We start from the raw sequence: 21,791 nt of genomic DNA, 5'->3' as shown, positions 1-21,791 counted from the left end.
CCCACAGGGAGCCCAGCGGCCTGCGGCCTGCGGCCTTGGGGTCCAGCCTGGCAGAGTTCTGGGCCTTGGCACTGGTGGGAGCAAAGATGCTGCCCTCCTTGTAGCATTCTTCAACTTGGCAAACATTTACCCTAAAAAAAAATCCTAAAAATGGGAAACCAGTCTTTTCCTTGTTATAGTGGAAAAGAGATTTAATTTTTTTTCTATTAATATGAAAATATTATTTTGTCTGATAATTACAAAATTTAGGTTACAGTTGGAATGGTACACAGATTCTTAGAATAAAAAAAGAATTAACAAGCACATTTGGAAGCAAAAATCATAAAAATAATATATATTTATTATTATTTTTATTAATAATATACTAGTAATAATATAATTATTATTTTATAATATATTAATAATATTAAAACATATATTATTTTTTATAATGTGTAAGCTTTAGGTTAAACTTGAAGCTATATGCTGATTCTTGGAGTGAACAAAGAATGCATCAAGTGTAGATTTGACTTGGGGTCATTTTTTCTGACAGTCCCTTACGTCACCTTGGTTTTCTGTTACGGTCATAAAGAGGGCCCCTTTGGCAGAAATGATGGAGGGTTGCTTCCATTTCGCCACGTGCCCTTGATCCTGAGATCCTCAAATCCTTCTCTTTGGAGCTGTCATTTTGTGATCAGCCTTTTGAGTTTCTGTTCCTCAGTTGTTTTCCAGCCTCTCCTCCAGACTCTCCTTTGTTGACGGTGTTATTGGGATACCCAAGATCACTTTTGTGACTTTGTGAAATCCTGCATTTTTGCCCTGCAGTTGTTTTGCTGTGCATTTGCCCTGTGTTGCCGCCTCACGAAGCCCAGCACACAGTGTGTAGGGATAGATCTTAGTGAAAAGCAAGAATTTGTTTGAGGACTCCTTCTAGTCATCAGTGACTATTTTCTTGTTAAATGGTTTTTGCTTCTTTTACAAACTTGTACCTGCAGGTATTTGGCTGATGACCTCTGTTAAGGGGCACCGCTGCAATCCCTGGGTGAACTTCTGAGGTTCAGAGATAAGTAAATAGAGACCTTGAGTTTAGAATGCATGGGCTGCTTAGGGAGACAAATGTATAACTATTTTTCCATATACTGTGATAAAATGCTATTATAGATATCATATATATGCATGTCTCTAATATATGTGTGTATGTGGTATAGAAGTACCACAGTGGGAGGTATCTGAACTGGGTTTTGAAGGATGAGTAGGAGTGTACCCGGTTTGCAGTGGGTAGGGTGGAGTGCATTCCTAGCAGGAAGACCAACAAGTATAGAGATATAAAATAGAATGACTGTTGGTGTACAGTAGAAGTGAGAAATGATATTTAGATGAGGGCTAAGGGAGAAAGTGGGGCCAAGGCATGAGGGTCTTATAGAAATCACAAGAGCTTTGAGAAGTTGGCAGGGGGACTGAGTCTCATGAAATGGGATATAGGGCAATTGTCCCTGGGAGAGATTGGGAAATGCGGCCAGAGAGACAGGAAAGCCAGGTGGAGGTTTTTACCAGCCAAGGGGATTGAGATTTGTACTCAGAGGACATTTGCTTTTGCTCTTCCAACCTGTGGATTATCTGTAAGTTCCTTCGGCTGTGTGGCCCTCTGGACTGAGACACCAAGTAAAAGGAAGGGAGCACCTACTATGTGCCAAGCTGCAACTTAGGGACATTAATTTCTGCAGTCCTGGGAGGTAGGTTGTATCAGTCAGCTCGGGCTGCTATAACAAAATACCATAGATACATGAGAGAGACAGGGGTCAGGGTGCCCTATCTCTCTGGCCTTTTCTTATAAGAGTGCTAATATCATCATGAGGAGCCCATACTCATGACATCATCTGACCCTGATCACCTCCCAAAGGCCCCATATCCAAATACCATTACATTGAGGGTCGGGGCTTCAGGGCTTCAACATACGAATTTTGGAGGGACACAGTTCACTCCATAGTGGTGTTCCCTACATTTTGAAGATGAAGATGAGGACACTGAGACTCAGATGGGAGAAGCGACCTGTCCACAACATCAGCACTGATTCAAACTCTTGTCCAGGACCTTGGAAGTTTCAGAGCTCTAGTCTTGGAGTTTGCAGGCTGAGGGTTGAGCCCAATGCTGATGGCCCTGTGCCTGCAGTCAATCACTTCTCTTGCTGTTGGAGCTGCTGGCTCAAAAGTAAGGTGCAGGAGGCAGGCCAGTATCCAGGTGGCCTAAGGGTGAAGTGGTGTCATGGTAACGATAAGGGCTCTGAGCCACCTGCCTGTCCTCAAATCTCAGCTCGACTGCAAACCTGATGGATGACCTAGACAAGGCATTCAACCACTCTGAGCCCCAGTCTTCTCATCTGTGAAATGAGGGTATGATGGTGCCTGCTTGATTGGATTATTTATTAGGATCAAGTAAGATGAGTATGAGACACTTAGACATGGTGCCGGGAACATAAGAGGAGCTCAGTAATTATCACTGTATCTTTTAAAATTTAGATACGGGCATGGTGGCTTTGTCCCATTTTCAGGGGTCCAGGCCCCATTGGCCTGGCTGTTCTGCTTTGGGCCACATTGCCTTGGCTGCCTGCAGTGCCTCCCCAGACCCCGCAAGTAAAATTCGTGCTCGCCACTGGTATATTGCTGTATACTTACTTTTTCCTTTTAAAAGTGAGATTTATTGATTTTTTTCTAATTACAGAATTCATGTTCAATGCAGAGAAAAGGATTTTCTCAAAACCATACAAAAACAAAAAACAAAACTGTCAGCCAAGATAACGCCCATTAACTTCTTGGTACCTACCTGTAATAAGCATGTTTATAGATATGGATATAGATATCACAGGCTACAGTCGAGTCAGACCATCCCAAACACAGCCACCGAAGTTGGTGAAAATTTATCGCACCATCTTCCTATTACACAACTTCTGACCAACAGACTGAAACTTAATAGGATTACCTTGCACGCTTGATGTTGTCACTTCAAACTTTTACACATACAACTATAATATGGGTATCTTTGCATTTCAGCACAGAGACCTGCCTCATCCCTTTACACAGCTATTTAGTATTCCGTTATATGTGGATGTGCTGTAATTTACTGAACCCGTTCTTTGTTGTGGGCTGGTTGGGTTATTGCCAGGTTGTCATTATTACAAACAACACTACAGGGAACAACTTTGGACATATATCTTCATGCATTTGTGAGTAAGTTCCTGATGGCAATTTTGCAGGTCAGAGAACAAAAGTGGGTTTAAAAAAGATTAATTATCTACTGCAAAAAATAATGGTTAATATGCATACAGAGCAATATTTAAAAACTGCAAAAAAGGCATAGAGTGGAAAGGAATTCCCTGTCTGCCCCGACCCACCTCCCCATTCCACACTCAATTGCTTTCAGGAAGAGCTCTTTTTCAACTTTTTTTTGACATAATTTCAGACTTCCAGAGAAGTTATCAGAATAGTACAAAGAATTCCCACAGATACTCTTCGCCCCGACTTCCCAAATGTTAACTTTTTATGACATTTGCTTTATCCTCTTCTGAGCCATTTGAGAAGGGTTTGCCAACATGATGCTCCTCTACCCTTTCCTTAGTGTGTATTTTCTAAAAAACAGGGATAACCTCTTGCATAGGTGTGGTGTAGTTATCAAAATCAGGAAGTTAAATCAGTATACTTCTGTTATCTAATCTACAGACCTTACTGAAAAATTGCCAATTGTTCCAATAACATCCTTTATAGACAAAGAAAAAAAAATTTTTTTCTGGCCCAGGATCCAATCCAGGATCACACATTTCATTCAGTTGTCCTGCCTCCTTGTCTCCTCGAAGCCGGAGCAGGTCCTCATTCTGTCTTTGTCTTTCATGACCTTGATATTTCTGAAGAGTACAGATAGGCCAGTTATTCTGTGGAATGCCTTTGGTTTGGATTTGTCTAGATCCAAGATTGGCACTTTCAGCAGGAATATGACAAGGTGATACCGTGTCCTTCTCAGTGCATTATATCAGGAGGTAAATGATGTTGGCTTACCCCATTTCTGGAGGTGTTACCTTGGATGACTTAGTTAGGGCAATGTTTCTGGCAGGAAGTTTTTAATTTTAGTGGTTATTGCTAAGCGACCTCCCACACAAACCTATATCTCCTCACCGCTGAAGCTGGTGTGATTCTTGTGCTCTCTTCCCACCAGCTTGGAGGTTCCTGCCCTTCTGGTAGCTCTCTTCCCACCCCACCTCCTCTTTCTTTCTTGCTGCAGAGGCGTTTAGACTGTTTCAGTATGCGATCTGAGGGGGTCCCCTGGGCTGACCACAGGTGCAGCCTGCCTGTGGTTCCCACGGTGGCCTGGGATACAGATGGCAGGAATTGCCTACTTACCTTAGGCATTACTCACTGGTACTACATCATAGATGGGTTTATTTGCTAGCAAATGTTTTCATGGTGGGGAGACAATGGGGTCCTCTTCAGGTCTGTGGCCTGAAACTGCTCTTTTGAAGGCATGTTAGCCAGAGTGAAATAAAGACCGTGTCTGTAGTGCTGTGCGGTTTATGAACTGTTTGGCCCAGTCGTGTCCTTCGGCTCTCATGACACTCTTGAGAATGAACACCGAGCAGGTCCATTTGGGATTCCCGCCCCATTTTATGGATGAGGAAACTGAGGGTCACAGATGGGAAAGAACCAGGCCTGGATCCTTGTCTGTCTGACTCTTTCATGTGACAGGTTGTCATTCGTGGTCAGAGCAGTTTGTGAAAAGGACAGATATGGCCCCTGTCTGCAGAGCTCACTTGCTGGTAGAGGAGACAGACAATACTCAAGTAAACAAACAAAATAATTCCAGGTAATAAATGCTAAGAAGAAACTAAATCTGGGTGACATAATAGGAAGGGGGGTTGGACAGAAGGGAGCAACTTGAGACAGGGTGGTCAGGGAGGGCCTCTCTGAGGAGGTGGCATTTGAACTGAGACATGAAGGATGAGAAGGTGCTGCCCAGAGGAAGACTTGGGGAAGAATGTACCCAATCATAGAGACAGCAAGTACAAAGGCCCTGAGGTGGGATCAGGCTTGGTATGTTCCAGTTACGTTAAGGAGGCCAGTGTGGCAAGAGCAGAGTGAGTGAGCAGGGCAGTGGATAAAGGTGAAGTTTGAGAGGCAGAAGGAGATCAGGCAGTAGGGCCTTTAGACCAAGGTGTAGGCTTTTAAGTAAGAGTGTGACATGGTCTAATTTTGATTTTTTTTTTAATTTTTATAAAAGATTTTATTTATTTATTTTCAGAGAGAGGGGAAGGGAAGGAGAAAGAAAGGGAGAGAAACATCTATGTGTGGAGAGAAACATTAGTGGGTTGCCTCTCACATGCCCCCAACCAGGGACCTGGCCAGCAACCCTGGCATGTGTCCTGACTGGGAATCAAACCGACGACCTTTCAGTTCAAAGGCTGGTGCTCAATCCACTGAGCCACACCAGCCAGGACTAACTTTGATTTTTAAAAGCACTACTGGCTGCCCTGTGGGAATAGACCTTATAGAGGGTAGGGTGAGGCAGGGAGGCCAGTGAGGAGGCTACCACACATGTCCCTGCGAGAGAGAATGGCAGCTTGGACTAGGATGGAGACAGTGGTTAGCGAGAAGAGTAGACTAATTTGAGAATGAATTAAATACAGGATTTTGCCTCCTAATGCTGACCCTGGGGGAGGGGAGTGGCTGATTCCTGGGCCTGCTGGGCTAGTCCAGCTCCCACGCTACTCTCTCACTTCTCCTGCTCCTTCCCATTTAGATGTGTCAAATGTGTCAACAAATACTCTACCCCTGAGGCCCTGGAACACCACCTACAGACCGCCACTCACAACTTCCCCTGCCCGCACTGCCAAAAGGTGGGTACCCCTGCAACAAAAATGAGCTAGAGGTGGTGGAGTGAAAACCTCACTGTTTCCTTCCTCCCATACAGGCAAAGCTTGGGGTTGTGTCCACAGACGACACTTCATCTTTGAAAAGTAAGAGCTCTGCCTGGCCTGTCTTACACATCACACCCCACACATGGCCATCTGGGGCTGCTGCTGGGCCCGGCCGGACCGCACTGGGCTGACATGGAATGCCTCCTAGGCCCAGGCCCAGTGTCTGAACAGCAACCATCGGTTTCCTGATGTGTTATTATCCTTGTGATTATTGGTTCTTTTTAGCAAATCTGGACAGCCTCATTGAAGCCTGTCCCTCAATCATCAAATATTCAGACTATGTTCCAATTTCCAATTGCCTCAAAAAAATCATAATTTTTGTGAAATTTGTTTGCTTGAATCAGGTCTACATATTGCAGTTGGCTGATATGAACAACGTTTCTTTTAATATATAGGTTCTCCACACCATTGATCCTTTTTTCCCCCTCTTTTTATTTTTTGGTCCTGTGGAGTTTCCCAAAGTCTGGATTTTGTTGATTATAGCCACTGGGTGTTTAACCTGTTTCTTTATTCTACTCATTTTCTTACAACCTCACATGGCAGATTTTCCAGGACAGCCCTGGTTTTACTTCAGCCTTGTAGATGTTTCTAATTGTATAGTTGAATTTTGAGGTTTGGAATTTGTGGTCCAAGTAAAAGGTATCATGACTTGGGCAAGAACCATGTGCCAGATGCTGTTCTGAGCACTTTACATGAATTGATTCATTTAACCCCAGGAGACAGGCATATCTTTACTCTTCCATTTTATGGATGGGAAACCAAGGCACAGAAAGGTCACCCAGTAGGACGTGGTAGGGCTGATTAGTGGTGGGGCAGTTGGGTCTGTGCCCTTGGCCACTTCTCTATACCATATGAATGAAAAAAATGAATGCCTTCTGTGTTTTCTGGCTCTCTATTACCTTTTCATTCATTTCTTCAGTTGTTTGTTCACATTTTTCATTTATTCTTTTACTTGTCAATCATTTGACTCAGGCCCTATGCTGGGGAATGAAAGCCCCTCTCTGTCCTCTTGGAGATCCCATACAAGCAAAGGGCTGTAATTCAGTGGGTTAAATGCTGACTTCAAAAATGTGGGTCTGTATTCAAGGGCCGAATTTGCTTTGCCTAGTGTGGCAATGTGGAGTCAGAGAGGGCTTCTCAGAAGCAGTGACATCTGAGTTGGGTCTTGAGGATGAGTAGGAGTTTGTCAGGCTAAGAGAGAAAGGCCCTCTGGGTAGGAAAACCGCCTGGGCGGAAGCTCAGAGCAGGCATTTTTCGACTGGGCTTATGGGTGAGTAGTGGGAGCTGTAAGTTCTAAGGGCTGTGCCTGACACTGGGAGCCCTGAGCCCTGGTGAGCAGAAAGGAAGTTGTTTCCATAAGGGAAGACAGGGAAATGCAGGGCCCTTTGAGCTCAAGATGACAAGGGCTGGAGAGTCAGACCTGAAACCGACTCCTTTCTTCTGCCAGGTGTTTACTTGTGAACGCTACCTGCGGCGTCACCTGCCCACACATGGCAGTGGGGGCAGGTTCAAGTGCCAGGTGTGCAAGAAGTTCTTCCGGCGGGAGCACTACCTCAAACTGCATGCTCACATCCACTCAGGTGAGTACCAAGCTCCCCACCAACTCCTGCCTACTTCACCTCCCCCATCCCCAACCCCTTCTTTATTCTCCTTCCCATCCCTCTCTGGCTTTCCTCCCTATCTCCCTTTTGCCCTCTTCCCCATCAATCTCCTGCCCCTTTTCCTCCCATCTCCTCCTTGGCCCCCTACCAACCTGCCCTCTCAAGTGACCAAGGGGCTCCCACCAGCACTAGAGCAGAGATCAGCCCTGCAAGCTGTGGGGTCCTTTTGGCTCTGCCCCTTGGGAGTCCACTCTCAGTCCATTGTGAGTCTCTGGACATAGGGGTGCTTTTCTCATCACTGGATTAGCACCCAAATCTGCCCCAAACCCCCTCTCTTTGGTTCCTTAGTCCAGACACATTGTTTTTTTTTTTAATCTTTATAATGTTTTTTTATTAGATGAAAAATTATTGTTTTCTTTTTTATTGAAAAGGATCAAAAGATTGAGAAAACCTTAGGAGAAAATCTTTGACAATACAAAAGCATATATAATGAAAATAAACCCTCCTCTCACCTCAGATGGACAATCCAAATGTTTCTCAATTTTTTTATACTATGACCTATGGTAAAATATACATTTTATATTGCAACTCAGGAAACACATCTATATAGATAGAATATACTGAAACAAAAGTTTCACAAAGCAGTACTTTCTGTTCAGTTTTAGTTGTCAAAATAACCATCAACAGCTTGTGACTCCCAGTGTGTAGTTTGAAAAATACTCCTACCAAAGGCAACAGCTCCTCTCCCCAAAGACAACAACTTTTAGTGGCATAGCCTGCATCATTGCAGTTGTATTTTACATCTTTACATCTATATAAAATATTTGCTTACTTTTACACAAATGATCATGTAATATAATTCTGTTATGTACCTTTTTTCTTCACTTTTCAATCTACCTTGAAGATGTTCCTTTATAGCACTTTTTCTTCAGCTTCATAGTATTCTTCTGCATTTACCATCTTTTATTTAACCAGTTTCCTGTAGGTAGACACAAATTATTTTTCAGCTACTAGTTTGTACAGACAGTGCTGTGTGGGTCCCTTGGCAAGATTTTGGTAGTATACCCACAGTGTATATTCCATGCCAGGCAGTGGAAGTGCTAGGTTAACATGTATGTGCAGTACTGAGTTTCAGTCTGGGGCGCTGAAAAAGTCCTGGAGATGGACGATGGTGATGGGTGCACAACAGTGTGAATGCCGCTGAACTGTACACTTAAAGATTGTTAAAGTGGTAAATTTCGTGTTAGGTATATTTTACAATAAAGGGGGAAAAAGGTATATGCATTGGTCATTTTGACAGGTATTACCAAATTACTCTCTTTTAAAAACTATGACCCAAAAGCAATACACGCACCCTGGCTGGTGTGATTCAATGGTTTGAGCGTCAGCCTGAGAACTGAAAGGTCGCTGGTTTGATTCCTGGTCAGGGCACATGCCTGGGTTGGAGTCTCCAGTCAGGGGCACGTGAGAGGCACCTGATTGGATTGTCTCACATGGATTTTTCTCTCCATCTCTTTGTTCCTCCCTTCCCCTTTTTCTAAAAGAAGAAAGAAAGAAATCTTTAAAAAAGAATAATACATATTAATTATAAAAAATGGAAGCAGTACAGAAGAACTGCATAACATCAAATGTTAAATTCCCTCTTCAAATCCTAATTGTTATGGACAGGTTGGCATGTACCCTCCCCCACTCTTCTTTCTGCATATTTTGTGTATGTACAAACATATGGCTTGGGCTTTTTTGGAGTGTGGGGATTGTATTTGTTTCTAACAAAAATGGGGATTGTATTAGGCTATTCCTTAGCTTTCTTTTCCCCTTAGCAATATGTCTAGGAGATCCTTTTAATGACTACAGTGCATTCCACTGTAAGGACCAGAATTTCCTTCATTGCTGGCTTGAGAATGGCATTTTTCAAAAGTACTCTATTTATTCCAGAGGGAGAATGGAGAGGAAATAATGCCAAGAAATCAAAACAGCCCAGTAACAGCCCTTTCCTAAGGGCAGGTTGTGACCCCTGACCCCTGTCAAGTGAGAGCTCCCCGCCCTCCCCCCCCCCCAGTGGTTCTGCAGCAGGACAATCTGGGGCTGCAAGATGGACTCTGGATCACACTGTTGGGCTAGAATCTTAGCTCCCCCAACCACTACTTATAGACCATGAACTTCCGTTTTCTCCTCTATAAAATGGGATAATGATAGTAGTTACCTCATGGTTGGTTGAAAAGATCCAATTGGATAGATGTAATTACCCCCTCCCTTATGGTGGACCTCATTTCACCAAATGCCATGACCACCCACCCTATCATTTGACCACCTTAGTTTCATTCCAGACTCGTCCCCTCTTCTTACTCCCCATATGCAAGGGCTGCCAGTTCTGCATTCCGAACATAGCCTGTACTTGACCTCTTGCCCATTTCTTGTGCCAGCATCCTTCCTTTCTCCCCCTTCATCCCCCCTCAGTCTATTGTCTGCATGTAACCAGAGGGATCCTATAAAACTCTTCAGTCAGATCCTGTCACTCCTCTGCTCAGTCCCTCTGGTGGCTTCTCATCTGGCTCAGAGTAAAAGCCGAAATCCTTCATTGGCCTTCTAGGCCCTCCCTCTTGCCAGGAAGCCTCACTGACCTCATCTTCTCCCTCGTTCTCCATTCCCCTACTCAGTTCCAGCCACACTGGCATCCCTATTGTTCCTCAGACACCCTAAGCGCCCCCTCCTTTCCTTCTGTCTGGGACCCTCACTCCCAGATTTCCACATGGCCCGTTCCCTTATTACCTCAGGTCTCACCTCACATGTTGCCCATCGGGGAGGCCTTTCCTGACCACCCCATCTAAATTGGCTCACTCTTTTTGGCAAAATAAAGTCATGAGGAATGAGAATGGCTATTTTCTCTCAGGCCACCTCCCCAGAGGAGCTGCTGCCTTGTAGTAGGAACCCTTGTACCCCATGTCCAGACTCCATCTCATGGGATCCTCATCCCCATTGTCTGCATCTTCTGCAGGTGAGAAACCCTACAAATGCTCAGTGTGTGAGTCCGCATTCAACCGCAAAGACAAACTGAAGAGACACATGTTGATCCATGAGCCATTCAAGAAATACAAATGCCCCTTCTCGTGAGTAGAGACTGGCATGGAGGGGGTGCAGGTTTGCCCAGTGGTGGGACAGACAGATGTCAGTCAGGTCTGAGGACTGAAGGCTCTCCTTTTATCCTGTCCTGGGCCCTCCCCACTGGCTTCACTCCCTGCTCTGCTTCTTTCCCTGCCGTTAGGATAGATAACGTTCATCATGTTCAGAGCTAGCAGATAGGCCAGCAAGAGGGTCCTGGACTTGCTGAGCACCCCCTGACCAGTGGCTTTGTGTTCTAGGACACACACAGGCTGCAGTAAGGAGTTCAACCGGCCAGATAAGCTGAAGGCTCATATCCTCTCCCACTCTGGTAAGTGGCTCTCGCACCTGCCAGGAGGGTCTGGTTGAGCTTCAGTCGCCTGGGGCAGGCTCCCCACACACATCCCATGAGGCTTATTATCCCTGTCAGGTACATTCCAGCCAACAGACTTTTGCTCACGTGAGCCATGAGCCAGGCCTATGTTAGGGTCCTTGGGTTGCACAGGAGTGAGTCAGACAGTCCCCCAGGCTGAGGGGGCAGATGACCTCAGAGAAGATAACTGTAAATCAGAGGTTCCAAGTATGGTAAAGGTATGGATCAGGTGTGGAGGGAGATCAGTTTCTGACTACGCCCAAGATAAAGCCAGGAAAAATCTTTGGTCCCCTCTGCAGAGCTTGGCAGCTGGGATGTGGGTCCAGAGGTCTCCACACCACTCCTCAGTTTCTTGGGATCTTCACAAAGCTTCCCAGAGCAGCATGGCTGGTTTCCACATATTGTTTGGTCTAGAACAAGGTTTCTCAACCTTGGCACCATTAATTTTGGGGCCAGATAATTTGTTTTCATAGAGGACTGCCCTGTGTACTGTAGGATATTCAGTAGCATCTCTGGCCTCCAACCAGTAGATGTCAGTGGCATCTCCCAAGACCGTGTTTGTGGCAACCAGAAATATCTCCAGAGGACAGGCCACAAGTCTCCTGGGGATTAAAATCACCCTTGGTTGAGAACCACTACTTTGTAGAAAGGATGGCTAAAGAAAGTTTGAAACTGTGAGAGTAGATCAGGGACTTGGAGACAGAGGGCCTGGGTTTGAGTTTTGGCACTGACATGTGCCTCAGGCAAGTCGCTGCCCCTCTCTAAGCCAGGGAGGCTGAGGGGCCTATGGCTCAGGCTGAGTGTGGGCTGGAGTTGACTCCATGTGTATGTGTAGCCACCAGTGATTTACTCAGTGAGTGACTATTGAGAACCTACCATGTGTGAGGCACTGGGGGAACTAGGGGGGAATCAGACAGGCAGAATCCCACCCTGCCCTCCTGGAGAAGCTTAGATTGAGCAGCAGAGATCAAAAAGGAACAGCAGACAAATGAGTATGTAGCAGCGAAGTATGATGAGTGCAAAGATGGAGATAAACAGGGTGATGGGGCGGAGAATGAAGAGAGGAGGGATGTGAAAAGAGCCAGGAAATGGCTTCCAGGGTGAGGGAGCAGCAGATGCAAAGCCTTAAGGCAGAGAAGGGACTGAGGGTGTTTGAGACCAAGAAAGGCAGGAGACAGGCCTGGAGCTCAGAGAACAAAGCATGGAGAGGAAGGGGATGGTGCTGAGAGGTGAAGGGGTGGTCAGACTGCACAGGGCTTTGTGGGAAACCTGGGTAAAAAGGCTTTGGAGCAGAGAGTATCATGATCCTTTATGTGTTTTATGAAGATGTCACTAGCTGCCCTGTAGGGAATGGTCTTAGGGGGCCGGTGTGAGGTGGGCAGACCAGAGAGGAGAGAGATGATGGACCTGGGGAAGTTAGCTAAGGTTTGGGAGCTGAACATACTGTTCCAGGCAGAGGGAAACAGCAGGTGCAAAGGCCGGGAAGCAGGAACCAGCTTGATGCATCTGAGAAGAGCGAATGTGGCTGGCACTGAGTGTCTGGGAGAAGGTGAGAGATGAGACTGGAGGTAGCAGGGCCCAGGTCACACAGATGCCTGCAGGCAAGCCGAGAGGCTGGGTTTTGTTCCAAGTGCAGGTTGAAGGGTCTAGGCGCCTCTCACTGACCTCCCCTCCCAACCAGGCATGAAGCTCCACAAGTGCGCCCTGTGCAGCAAGTCCTTCAGCCGCCGCGCCCATCTCGCTGAGCACCAGCGCGCCCACACGGGCAACTACAAGTTCCGCTGTGCTGGCTGCGCCAAGGGCTTTTCCCGCCACAAATACCTCAAGGATCACCGCTGTCGCCTCGGCCCCCAAAAGGATAAGGACCTGCAAGCACGACGACCCTCCCGGAGGAGGGCGGCTCCCCGCAGTGGCAGCAGTGGTGGGCACAAGGTGGTGGCCCCTGTGCCTGACCCACTGGGGCTGGAGGAGTTGAAGGACACAGGGGCTGGGCCAGTGACCGAAGCCGTCCCAGGCAAGCCACCCTTCTCAGAGCCGGATGCCGTGCTATCTATTGTAGTGGGTGGCACCGTGGGCAACGAACCTGAGCTGGTAGTGCCTGGGCATGCTGAAGGCCTGGGCCCCAACCTGGCACTGGCAGAGCTGCAGGCAGGGGCTGATGGCCCTTGTGCCATGCTTGCTGTGCCTGTCTACATCCAGGCCTCAGAGTGAGGGACCCGTGGTGTCTGCTCCCATGGCCCAGCCTGATGCTCACCTTTGGGTCTACAGCCTCTGAGGGCAGACTGGAGATCCTTCCCAGTGGAAGCGAGCTGGGAGCTCAGTGGAAAACCTTTAGGAATGTCACTTATAAACCCTGGCCCGTGACCACCCTGCTATATCCCCTATCCTTCTGGAAAGCTCTGTAGCGTTCTGGGACCTCGGGCAGGGCTGCCTGTGGCTTCCAGGCAGGGGTGATGGCAAGACAGATGGCTGAGCTTGAGTGGCCCACGGTCTGGCTGGGTCCAGGTTTGTGGTTGGGCTGCCTAACAGAGAAGACAGAGTAGTCCTACCACCCACTCTGGGCTGCCTTAGGGGCAGCCCCACATGGTCGGGGCCCGTATCTGCTGTACCTTTTTACATGCGGCTCCTCACAGCATCCCCAGATGAATCTGTGATGTAGGCATTTAGGAGGTACTCAAATGTTGTGGTGAGTGTGCAACTATCAGCCTAATCTGGCTTCAAATCCAAGCGCTATCACTCACTTGCTGTGTGACCTTGGGTAAGTCACTTCACCTCTCTAAGCCCTGTGTTCCTCATCTGTGCAATGAGGCTGATGACAATACTACCTCATAGGGTTGTCATGAGGATCTGGTCTGATGAAATAAGCCAAGGATTCACATAGTGCCTGGCACTTGGAAAGTGCTCAGTAAATGTTTTTATCAAAATGTATATCCACATGGCTCAAGCCGTGGCTTCGGCAGTCCCTATGTGGCAGCATTCTCCCCTCCAAAGTGTGTGGGGGCTGAGGGCTCCATGGACCCTCACACAGGATTCTGCTGCCCCATTGGCCGTGGAGAGGTTTTGTGTTCCCAGAATGACTGTTTCAGAACATAGCCCTTGGAAACACGCAGCAAAAGGAGTTTATTTTCACAACCATCCTTCTGGGCCACGCTGCCTCAGTTACAAGAGAGGAAACTGAGGCTCAGGACTGAACAGGGCGCGATGTTGGAGAACTGTTGGGCTCAGTTTGATAACTGAGTTTCCCTGAAAGCTGACACATCCCTCTGACATCTGTGCTGGGGCCCTTCACCACATCCTCAGGAAGGGAAGGATGCAATGGGAGGGACAAATGGGCGGTAGTGCACAGCTGAGGGGGTGAGGGCTCTTAGTGTACCCTGCCCTCATAAGAGATAGGAGAGGGACTGATAGAGACAGGATGTCTCTTTGGAGGAAGTAACATTTGAGCTGGGCCTTCATACAGAGTGTTTTAACTCATGGATGGATAGAGGAAGGCAAGGTATGAGCCATAACTTCAAGGTATGACAATGCAAGGCCTGTTGTATTCCGGTGCCAGTGAATGGTCCAAGGTGACCAGAGATTTGCACACAGTGAGTAGATCATGATAATCGCTGGTATGTTCAAGCCTCCACATGGACATATTATGGGCACTATACTAAGCCTTTTATTTCACATTACATCAGCCTCATTAGGTGAGAATTGTTACTTTTCTTATTATTTTACAGATGAGGAAGCAGAGGCACAGAGAGGCAAAGTTCTTTGCCCAAGCTCATACAGCTAGTAAGTCACAGAGGTGGGATTCGGGCTGGGGAGGCCTGTCTCCATGTGCTGTTAGCCACTTTGCTCTGTTGAAATATGGGTTGATACTGAATCAGAGATCCTTGGATGTTGAGTTTAGGAATTTAGACTTTATTTTCTACATAATGGATGAGTCATGGGAGGCATTAAACATTTTTAAAACTTGTGACGTTAAAGGAAATGTTAAAAACCACATTTTCACACTAGTACAACTATTTAAATTATATTTCTGCCTCTTTCTGCCAGTGTACACATGAATGCACATTTACCAGAATCATGAGGATTAACGTTTATTAGGCACTTATGCTGTGCTTGGCATGTCTTAAACACTTCGAGGTAGGTGATGTTTTTAATCTCATTTTACAGCCGAGATGAGGCAACATGCTCAGTGAGGTTAAGCAACCCCAAGTCATGCTGCAGTAGATGGCGGAGCCAGGTCACAGAACATATCAAGGTCAGGTCTGATATTTAATAGATGCAGATTTGGACTACGGGGGAGGAGGCTAAGGCACTTTTGGGGTTCCCATAGCTGAACCTCTCCTAGGTTGACAGATGGTGATATTGAGGCCCAAGACGGGAAGGCCCTTAATCAAGAGTCACTCAGGACCCCAGGGTTCCTTACAGAGCCCCAAGGTACTGAACAGAATGTAGTGTACATGGGCCGTCCTGGGCATCCAGGATCCTTGGCATCTGGAAGAGCTGAGTTTGAATCTTGGTTCTGCCCCTTCCTGGCTGTGTGACTGTGGCAAGGCACTTCACCTCTCTGAACCTCCCTGTCCTCATCTGTCAAATGGGGAGAATAAATAGTACCTACCCAATGAAGTTGTCACAGTTCAGGGAAAGAACTCTGGGTAAAGTAAAGATCACAAATTGGCAGCTCATAGGTTGATTCCAGCCTACAGAGAAACTTTGTTTAGTTTTCAGTGTTTAAAAGAATGAGCCAACATTTAAAAATAATGAAATGTAAAACCTAATGTAATGGTGAAAAGTGAGATGCATTCTCTCCATGTTAAGAACAAGACAGGGATGCCTTCTATCATGACGCCAACATTATTTTGGAGGCCTAGACAAAGCAATAAGTCAAGAATAAGAAGTAAATGGTATAAGGATCAGAAAGTGAAATAATAGCAAGTATGCTGAAATAATATAATAAGATCAATATATAAAAATTTACTGTGTTCCTATATCCAGAAGCAATTAGAAAATTTAATTAAAATTGGGAGATTTTACCTAAAAATCTGGATTTCTGACTTCTTAATTTAAAATTGGGGTATTTCACAGTGGGCAGCAGTCAGGTGAAGCTGCCAACCTGGCCCTTTCAGTGGGCACGTGCATTCCATATGGCCGTAGTTATTCTTCACTGTTGTCTCCCATTGCAGCTGAATGTCAGTTTCTACTTACTGTACTTATGTCAATTGTCTTAAAGTAGAGAAATATTTCTAATTTCCCATGTCTCTCAAAGGTGGGAAAACAAGATGGCTAGAGAGGATCATATGATTTTTCATGCTCTTGGACTACTTTACTCATCCATTTTACTGTCTGGACTTTGTGGGTATATGACTTGGAGATCCCTGTAAGTCCTGCTTCCTTTCCTCCCTTCCCTTTCCAGTCTTCTGTCTGCCTCCACCTCTAAGCTATCTGGCCTCAGTTTCTCTACCAATAAATGTGGGGAATTGAGTTGTGGCTAACTTTACTGTCTATTAAGCGCCAAGCCCTGTGTTCTGTGCCTTATTTACCTGTCACTGAATCCTCAAGATACCCCTCAGAAGCAAGCTCTCTTATTATGCTGTTTACAGATGGGGAAACCAAGGCTCAGAGAGGTGTAGTAACCTGCCCAAGGACTCGTAGCCAGAATACGTGGAGCTGGGCATCAACTGCAGGATTTCAAAATTCCTGCCTTATCTTAGTATTGCTAAAGCTCTCACCTGCCCTCCTGAACTGGGGTTTTATTTGGAACCACTTCTTTGAGGCTCCAACCTCTGTTCATCTCCTTGGCCACCACTACCCTGTCCAGGCTGCCAACCTCTTTTGCATAAGTGACTGTATCAGCCCTCTCTTTGGCCTCCCTGCTTCCCCTCACCATGATCCATTTTCTTGACAGCAGCCCAAGGGATCTTTCTAGAATCTGAATCAGATTGTGCCACTTTCTTGTTTAAAATCCTCTAGTGGCTTTTTAATCTCTCCCAGAATGAAATGTAAAGTTTTTCTTCTATAGATTTCAAGGTTCTACCTGATGCCGCCCTCATCTGCTACCACTTTTCTCTCATTCCAGCCACACCTGCTGTCTTGCTGCCCCTCCATCATATAAGCTAGTTCCTGCCGTAGGGCCTTTGCACGTGCTGTTCCCTCTGTCTACAACTTTTTCCCCTTGGATCTTCATATGGCTGGCTCTCTCACTCCATTCACCTTTGTCCAAAATTCATTCCCTCTGAGAGGCCCTCCCTGGTCAATCTGTCTAAAATAGCTCTTATGCCTCCCCCATCACAATCTAATTCCTTATACTGCTTCATTTAAAAAAAATTTTTTTAAGATTTTATTTATTTTTAGAGAGAGGGGGAGGAACGGAGAAAGAGAGGGAAAGAAATATCGATGTGAGAGAGAAACATTCATTGATTTCCTCTCTCGTGCCCCCCACTGGGGACTTAGCCCACAACCCAGGCACGTGCCCTGAGAGTGAATTGAAATGGTGACCTCTCTGTGTGGCAGGATGACACCCAACCCACTGAGCCACGTAGGTCAGGGCTGCTTCATTTTTATTCATCATCCTTGACATTATATTAGACATTTCTTTATTGTCTCTTTCCCTCATTAAAAACAAAAGGTCCACAAGGACAAGGCCTTTTGTTTATACACTGATATTTTTAAAAGGCGAAAGATCTGTACGTTCTGAAGAGAAACCAGAGTATGTACACTGATATTTTTAAAGCGCCCAATACTGCCCAGGAATTGCTTGATCAATATTTGTTGAATAAATAATCATTCAACAAGTGACAACAGCACTTTGAGAGAAGAAGGCCCACTCTACCCATCCCTTTCTCCAATCCCACAGAAGAGAAGGGTGAGATTTTCCAAGTAAGAGGGTCATGGTGGCTAAGAAACGCTGACCCTAGAAGCCCTAGAAGTTAATGTCTGATACAAAGAAAACTTTTATTTTAAGAGGGAGCTGAAAATATCTGGGACAAATAACAGAGGCGGTGGCTTGGAAGTCTCAGTTGACAGAGCAAGTATCCTGTGTGGCGCAGGAAAACAGGTTGGGCCAGTTTTATCTCCCTTGGGGAGGAAGGAGGGGAGGTGGCAGTTACAAGTGACCCAAACCTCAAGTCTGCCAGCAAGTGACCCTCAGAGATTCTCAAGGACTTGGAGGGTGGTAGTCAGAGATGTTAGCAGATTCTACCTCTGGATTGGGAGTGACCCCTACTTGCCCAGGGTGGCTGGTTTATGGTGAGGCACACAACCCTGAGGCAAGAGACAGAGGCCCAACTTTATCCTTGAGCCCTTTGTAGAATCAATAAACAGGCCCAAAAAAGAAAGGGTCTTACCCAAGATTTCATGACAGCAAGAATGAGTCCAGACCCAGTTATCCTGCCCCGCCCTGTCCCTTTTACCTCAGTCCATTAATTCATTTTACAAATACTTATTGGGCACCTACTAAATGCTAAGTATATAGTTCTGGCATTGATGTTACACTGTGAACCAAACAATGATCTGTGGAGATTCCCTGTGGAAGAAGCAGAAGGTAAACAACAAAGTAAATAAGCAAATTATATAATATGTTAGAAGGTGATGAGTGTTGTAGAAAAAGAAAAAATAGAGGACAGTAGAGGTTTTGGAATGTGGGTGGGAAGCAAGTTGCAGAATTATATGGGATGGCCTGGAAAACCTGAGAAGCAAACAGTTGGCCTTCTAGGGCACAGCGCCTGCTGTGTGGCCTGCACATGCTCTGATGAATTGGTATGGAGTAAGTCCTGTAACTCCCAGAGCTCAAGTGCAAGGGCCCCTCCAGTGCACAATCTTCCCCCCACTCCCCACTTGCCCCTCTTAGGTTCTGCCAAGTCCATCCAACCCCTATTCTTCAGGGAGGTTATACCTGCTCCCAGTTATTTACAGGTTTGCGTGTGTGTATCTTTCCATTCTGAGCATATTATGCCAAGGAGTCCTGATGCAGCCTCAAAATTCTTCTCAACCCAGCAATCCAAGTGGCCCATACCAATTGATGGGGGTTGGTAATTAAGATTAAATCTGAGCGTTCTGCTATCATATCTCCAAGATGTTTTTCCGGGCTCCCAAAGTTATGACAGAGGCTCCACTGTCATCCTCGGAGTATGCTCCAGCAATATAAGGCTGATGGTGGTAAGGCCTACAGGGTCTGCCTATTAATATTTCTTTGAGTCGTGGCTGCAGCCCAGCAAAGTGTTTTGCTACCTGTATGCCTGGTTGCAGCGTGACTTAGGTAAGAGGGGAGAGGGCAGATTGCTTAGATGTGGAGGGGTCATTGTATCCATAAGGTGGCTTGATTGAAGTCTCCTTGTTTGTTTGTTTTTTCTTTTGATAAAAACATTGCAATGTCTCAATTACACAACAAACAAAAGTGTGGCTTATGTTTTACAATGTATGCTGCTGTGGATTCTTGCATGTCTCTCACATTTGAAAAATTTCTTCTATCCTGGAAAGTTGGGTGAAATAAAACTCTCCCATCCTCTGAGGATGGCTACCTATATATGCAGGCTGAGACTGTGGCAGATTACAAGAAAAACAACATCCAAAGTGTGTGTTTTTCACCTATAGATCATAGCCTGGGGAAGAGACAAGACTCAAATGTGAAGTAATAGAGAAAAATTCAGCTAAGCTATCATTTATTTGAAACTCTGTTCCCAAGCAACTTCACGTATTTGAGAGGTTCAGGAAGGGATAAAAATGGCCTTTGAGAAAGTCATGCTTTTCTTCATTGGCAATTGGAAGCAGCAAATTAGAATGGTGGGATTGGGGAAAGTATTGGCTACTACTCACAGCCTCACTGCTAATGGATGGTGAAGTGATACTTATTTTTAAGGTTTTATTTATTTATTTTTAGAGAGAGGGCAAGGGAGGAAGAAACAGAGGGAGAGAAACGTTGATGTGTGATCCCCCAACTGGGGACCTGACCTGCAATCCAGGCATGTGCCCTGACCAGGAATGGAGCAGGTGACCTTTCCGTTCACAGGCTGGTGCTCAGTCCACTGAGCCACACCAACCAGGGCTGCAGTGATTCTTGACAGTCAAGAAGAAGGGAAAACAATGAAATGTGGCCCCACATCCAGCTGGGCCAGTGTAATGCAGGGGGAAAAATTCTCAATACTTCTGCTACTTTTGAGTGTTCTGGGTCTCCCCCTGATTTAATTATTGTGATGACCCAGAATATGTAGAAATAAGTACACATTTTTGAGCGCCTATGCTAAGTAAGCATTTGACATTCCCTAGTTTACATAGCTTGAAGGTGTTCCCGTTATCTTCTCCAGTATACAGTTTCTGCAAGGGAGGTACACTGAACAGGGGTGGCAACTTGCCCAAGAAAGTATTCAAAGTGGGTTTTGACCCTTTGCAATCTAACTCCAGTTCTGAAGGCTTTGAAGAGCCTATTAGGTGAATTAGAAGTACAAAGGCATTCCAGGTAGAGGGAACAACAAATGCAAAGGTGAAGATAGTAAATTAATCCCTCAATTTCAGTCTTGGTTACTCACCTACAAAATAGGTGTATCATCTGCCATAGGATTGTGAGAATTAAATGTGGTAACATATACAAAGCACTTTTCACAATGCCTGCGTCACAGAATATGCATAATATTAATTACTGTTTCGTTAAATACTGTTATTTCTCTTTCTGTCCTTCCCCTACAGAGCGGGTTCCCAAGGACACTACATTTCCCACCATGCCACCTCGCCCTTTGACCCTAGACAGGCCAAAAATAGCACCGCCCAGCGCCTCAAGCCGGAAGACTACAGACTCCCGGCATGCCGCGCGCCTCTCTCCACTAGATTTGAGGCACAATCAGCGCGTTGCCCACTGGGAGTTGTAGTAGGCGACGCGTTTCCCTGACGCCGGCCAGGCCGGGCGTGGGGGCCTGTGGGAGGTGGCGCGGCCGGGCTCAGCTGCTGGGCGAAGGCGGCGGAGAGGCCTGCGGCGGCTGGGAGCGGCTGGGCCGGGAGCGGGCGCTGGGGCCGAGCCGAGCCGGAACGGACGGCGCAGGCCGGCGCGGCGAGCAGCAACCATGTCGGTGTTCGGGAAGCTGTTTGGGGCGGGAGGGGGTAAGGCCGGCAAGGGCGGCCCGACACCCCAGGAGGCCATCCAGCGGCTGCGGGACACGGAGGAGATGCTAAGTAAGAAACAGGAATTCCTAGAGAAGAAGATCGAGCAAGAGCTGACGGCCGCCAAGAAGCACGGCACCAAAAACAAGCGCGGTGAGTCGGCCTGGCCCCCTCATAGTCCCCTCAACGCCCGGGCCCGGACTCCACCTTCATCGGACTCGCACTAGAGTCTTTTCGGATCCGAGAAATCTCCCCCGTCAGACTCCCTTCCGTGTCTTTCCGGGTGTGGGACTTTCCCAGTCTGACTCCCTTCAGTGTCTACCCGAGCCTTGGACTTCTCCACCATTAGACTGTCATTTCAAGCTCTCCCCCTCAGGCTTTCCCTACTCTACCAGGCCCCTTCAGACCCTGTTTTCACCACACTCCTCCCTCACTGTTCCTTTCTCTTCTGCTTTTTCCTCCTCCCTCTGGCCGGCCTTCACCCACCTTCCCAGGGACCTCCTCTTTCTTTCTGACCCCCATCCTAACACTTGTTCTTTCCTGGTCCCACCCCTACCCCTCTATGGAGTCCATGAGCTGCTCCTGGCCTCTTTCCACTCTCTGACTCAGAATTTTCCTTAAGAAGCCTCCTTGACGGAGAGAAAAGGGGACTGGGGGCGAGGAGACCCGTGGGTCCGGCTCTGTTCACATGCTGAGTGAACTT

General features: G+C 46.6%; 2 protein-coding genes across 2 annotated transcripts in view; both read left to right on the top strand.

The window, feature by feature from the left end:
* Window positions 1–16,267, top strand: part of ZNF341 (zinc finger protein 341) — a 48,819-nt gene extending 32,552 nt beyond the window's left edge. Inside the window, exons 11-15 of the mRNA XM_053926687.2 lie at window positions 5,761–5,857; window positions 7,386–7,518; window positions 10,535–10,646; window positions 10,899–10,969; window positions 12,693–16,267. Coding sequence (XP_053782662.1) covers window positions 5,761–5,857; window positions 7,386–7,518; window positions 10,535–10,646; window positions 10,899–10,969; window positions 12,693–13,222 — 943 coding nt within the window. The 3' untranslated portion in view covers window positions 13,223–16,267. The remainder of the gene's footprint in view (window positions 1–5,760; window positions 5,858–7,385; window positions 7,519–10,534; window positions 10,647–10,898; window positions 10,970–12,692) is intronic.
* A 4,627-nt stretch (window positions 16,268–20,894) lies between these two features.
* CHMP4B (charged multivesicular body protein 4B) overlaps window positions 20,895–21,791 on the top strand; it is a 43,409-nt gene continuing 42,512 nt past the window's right edge. The window contains exon 1 of the mRNA XM_024559297.3: window positions 20,895–21,241. Coding sequence (XP_024415065.1) covers window positions 21,052–21,241 — 190 coding nt within the window. The 5' untranslated portion in view covers window positions 20,895–21,051. The remainder of the gene's footprint in view (window positions 21,242–21,791) is intronic.

This window comes from Desmodus rotundus, chromosome 6, assembly GCF_022682495.2.
Source record: "Desmodus rotundus isolate HL8 chromosome 6, HLdesRot8A.1, whole genome shotgun sequence".
Classification (NCBI taxonomy): Eukaryota; Metazoa; Chordata; class Mammalia; order Chiroptera; family Phyllostomidae; genus Desmodus; species Desmodus rotundus.
This window is presented reverse-complemented; position numbering and strand designations above follow the sequence as displayed.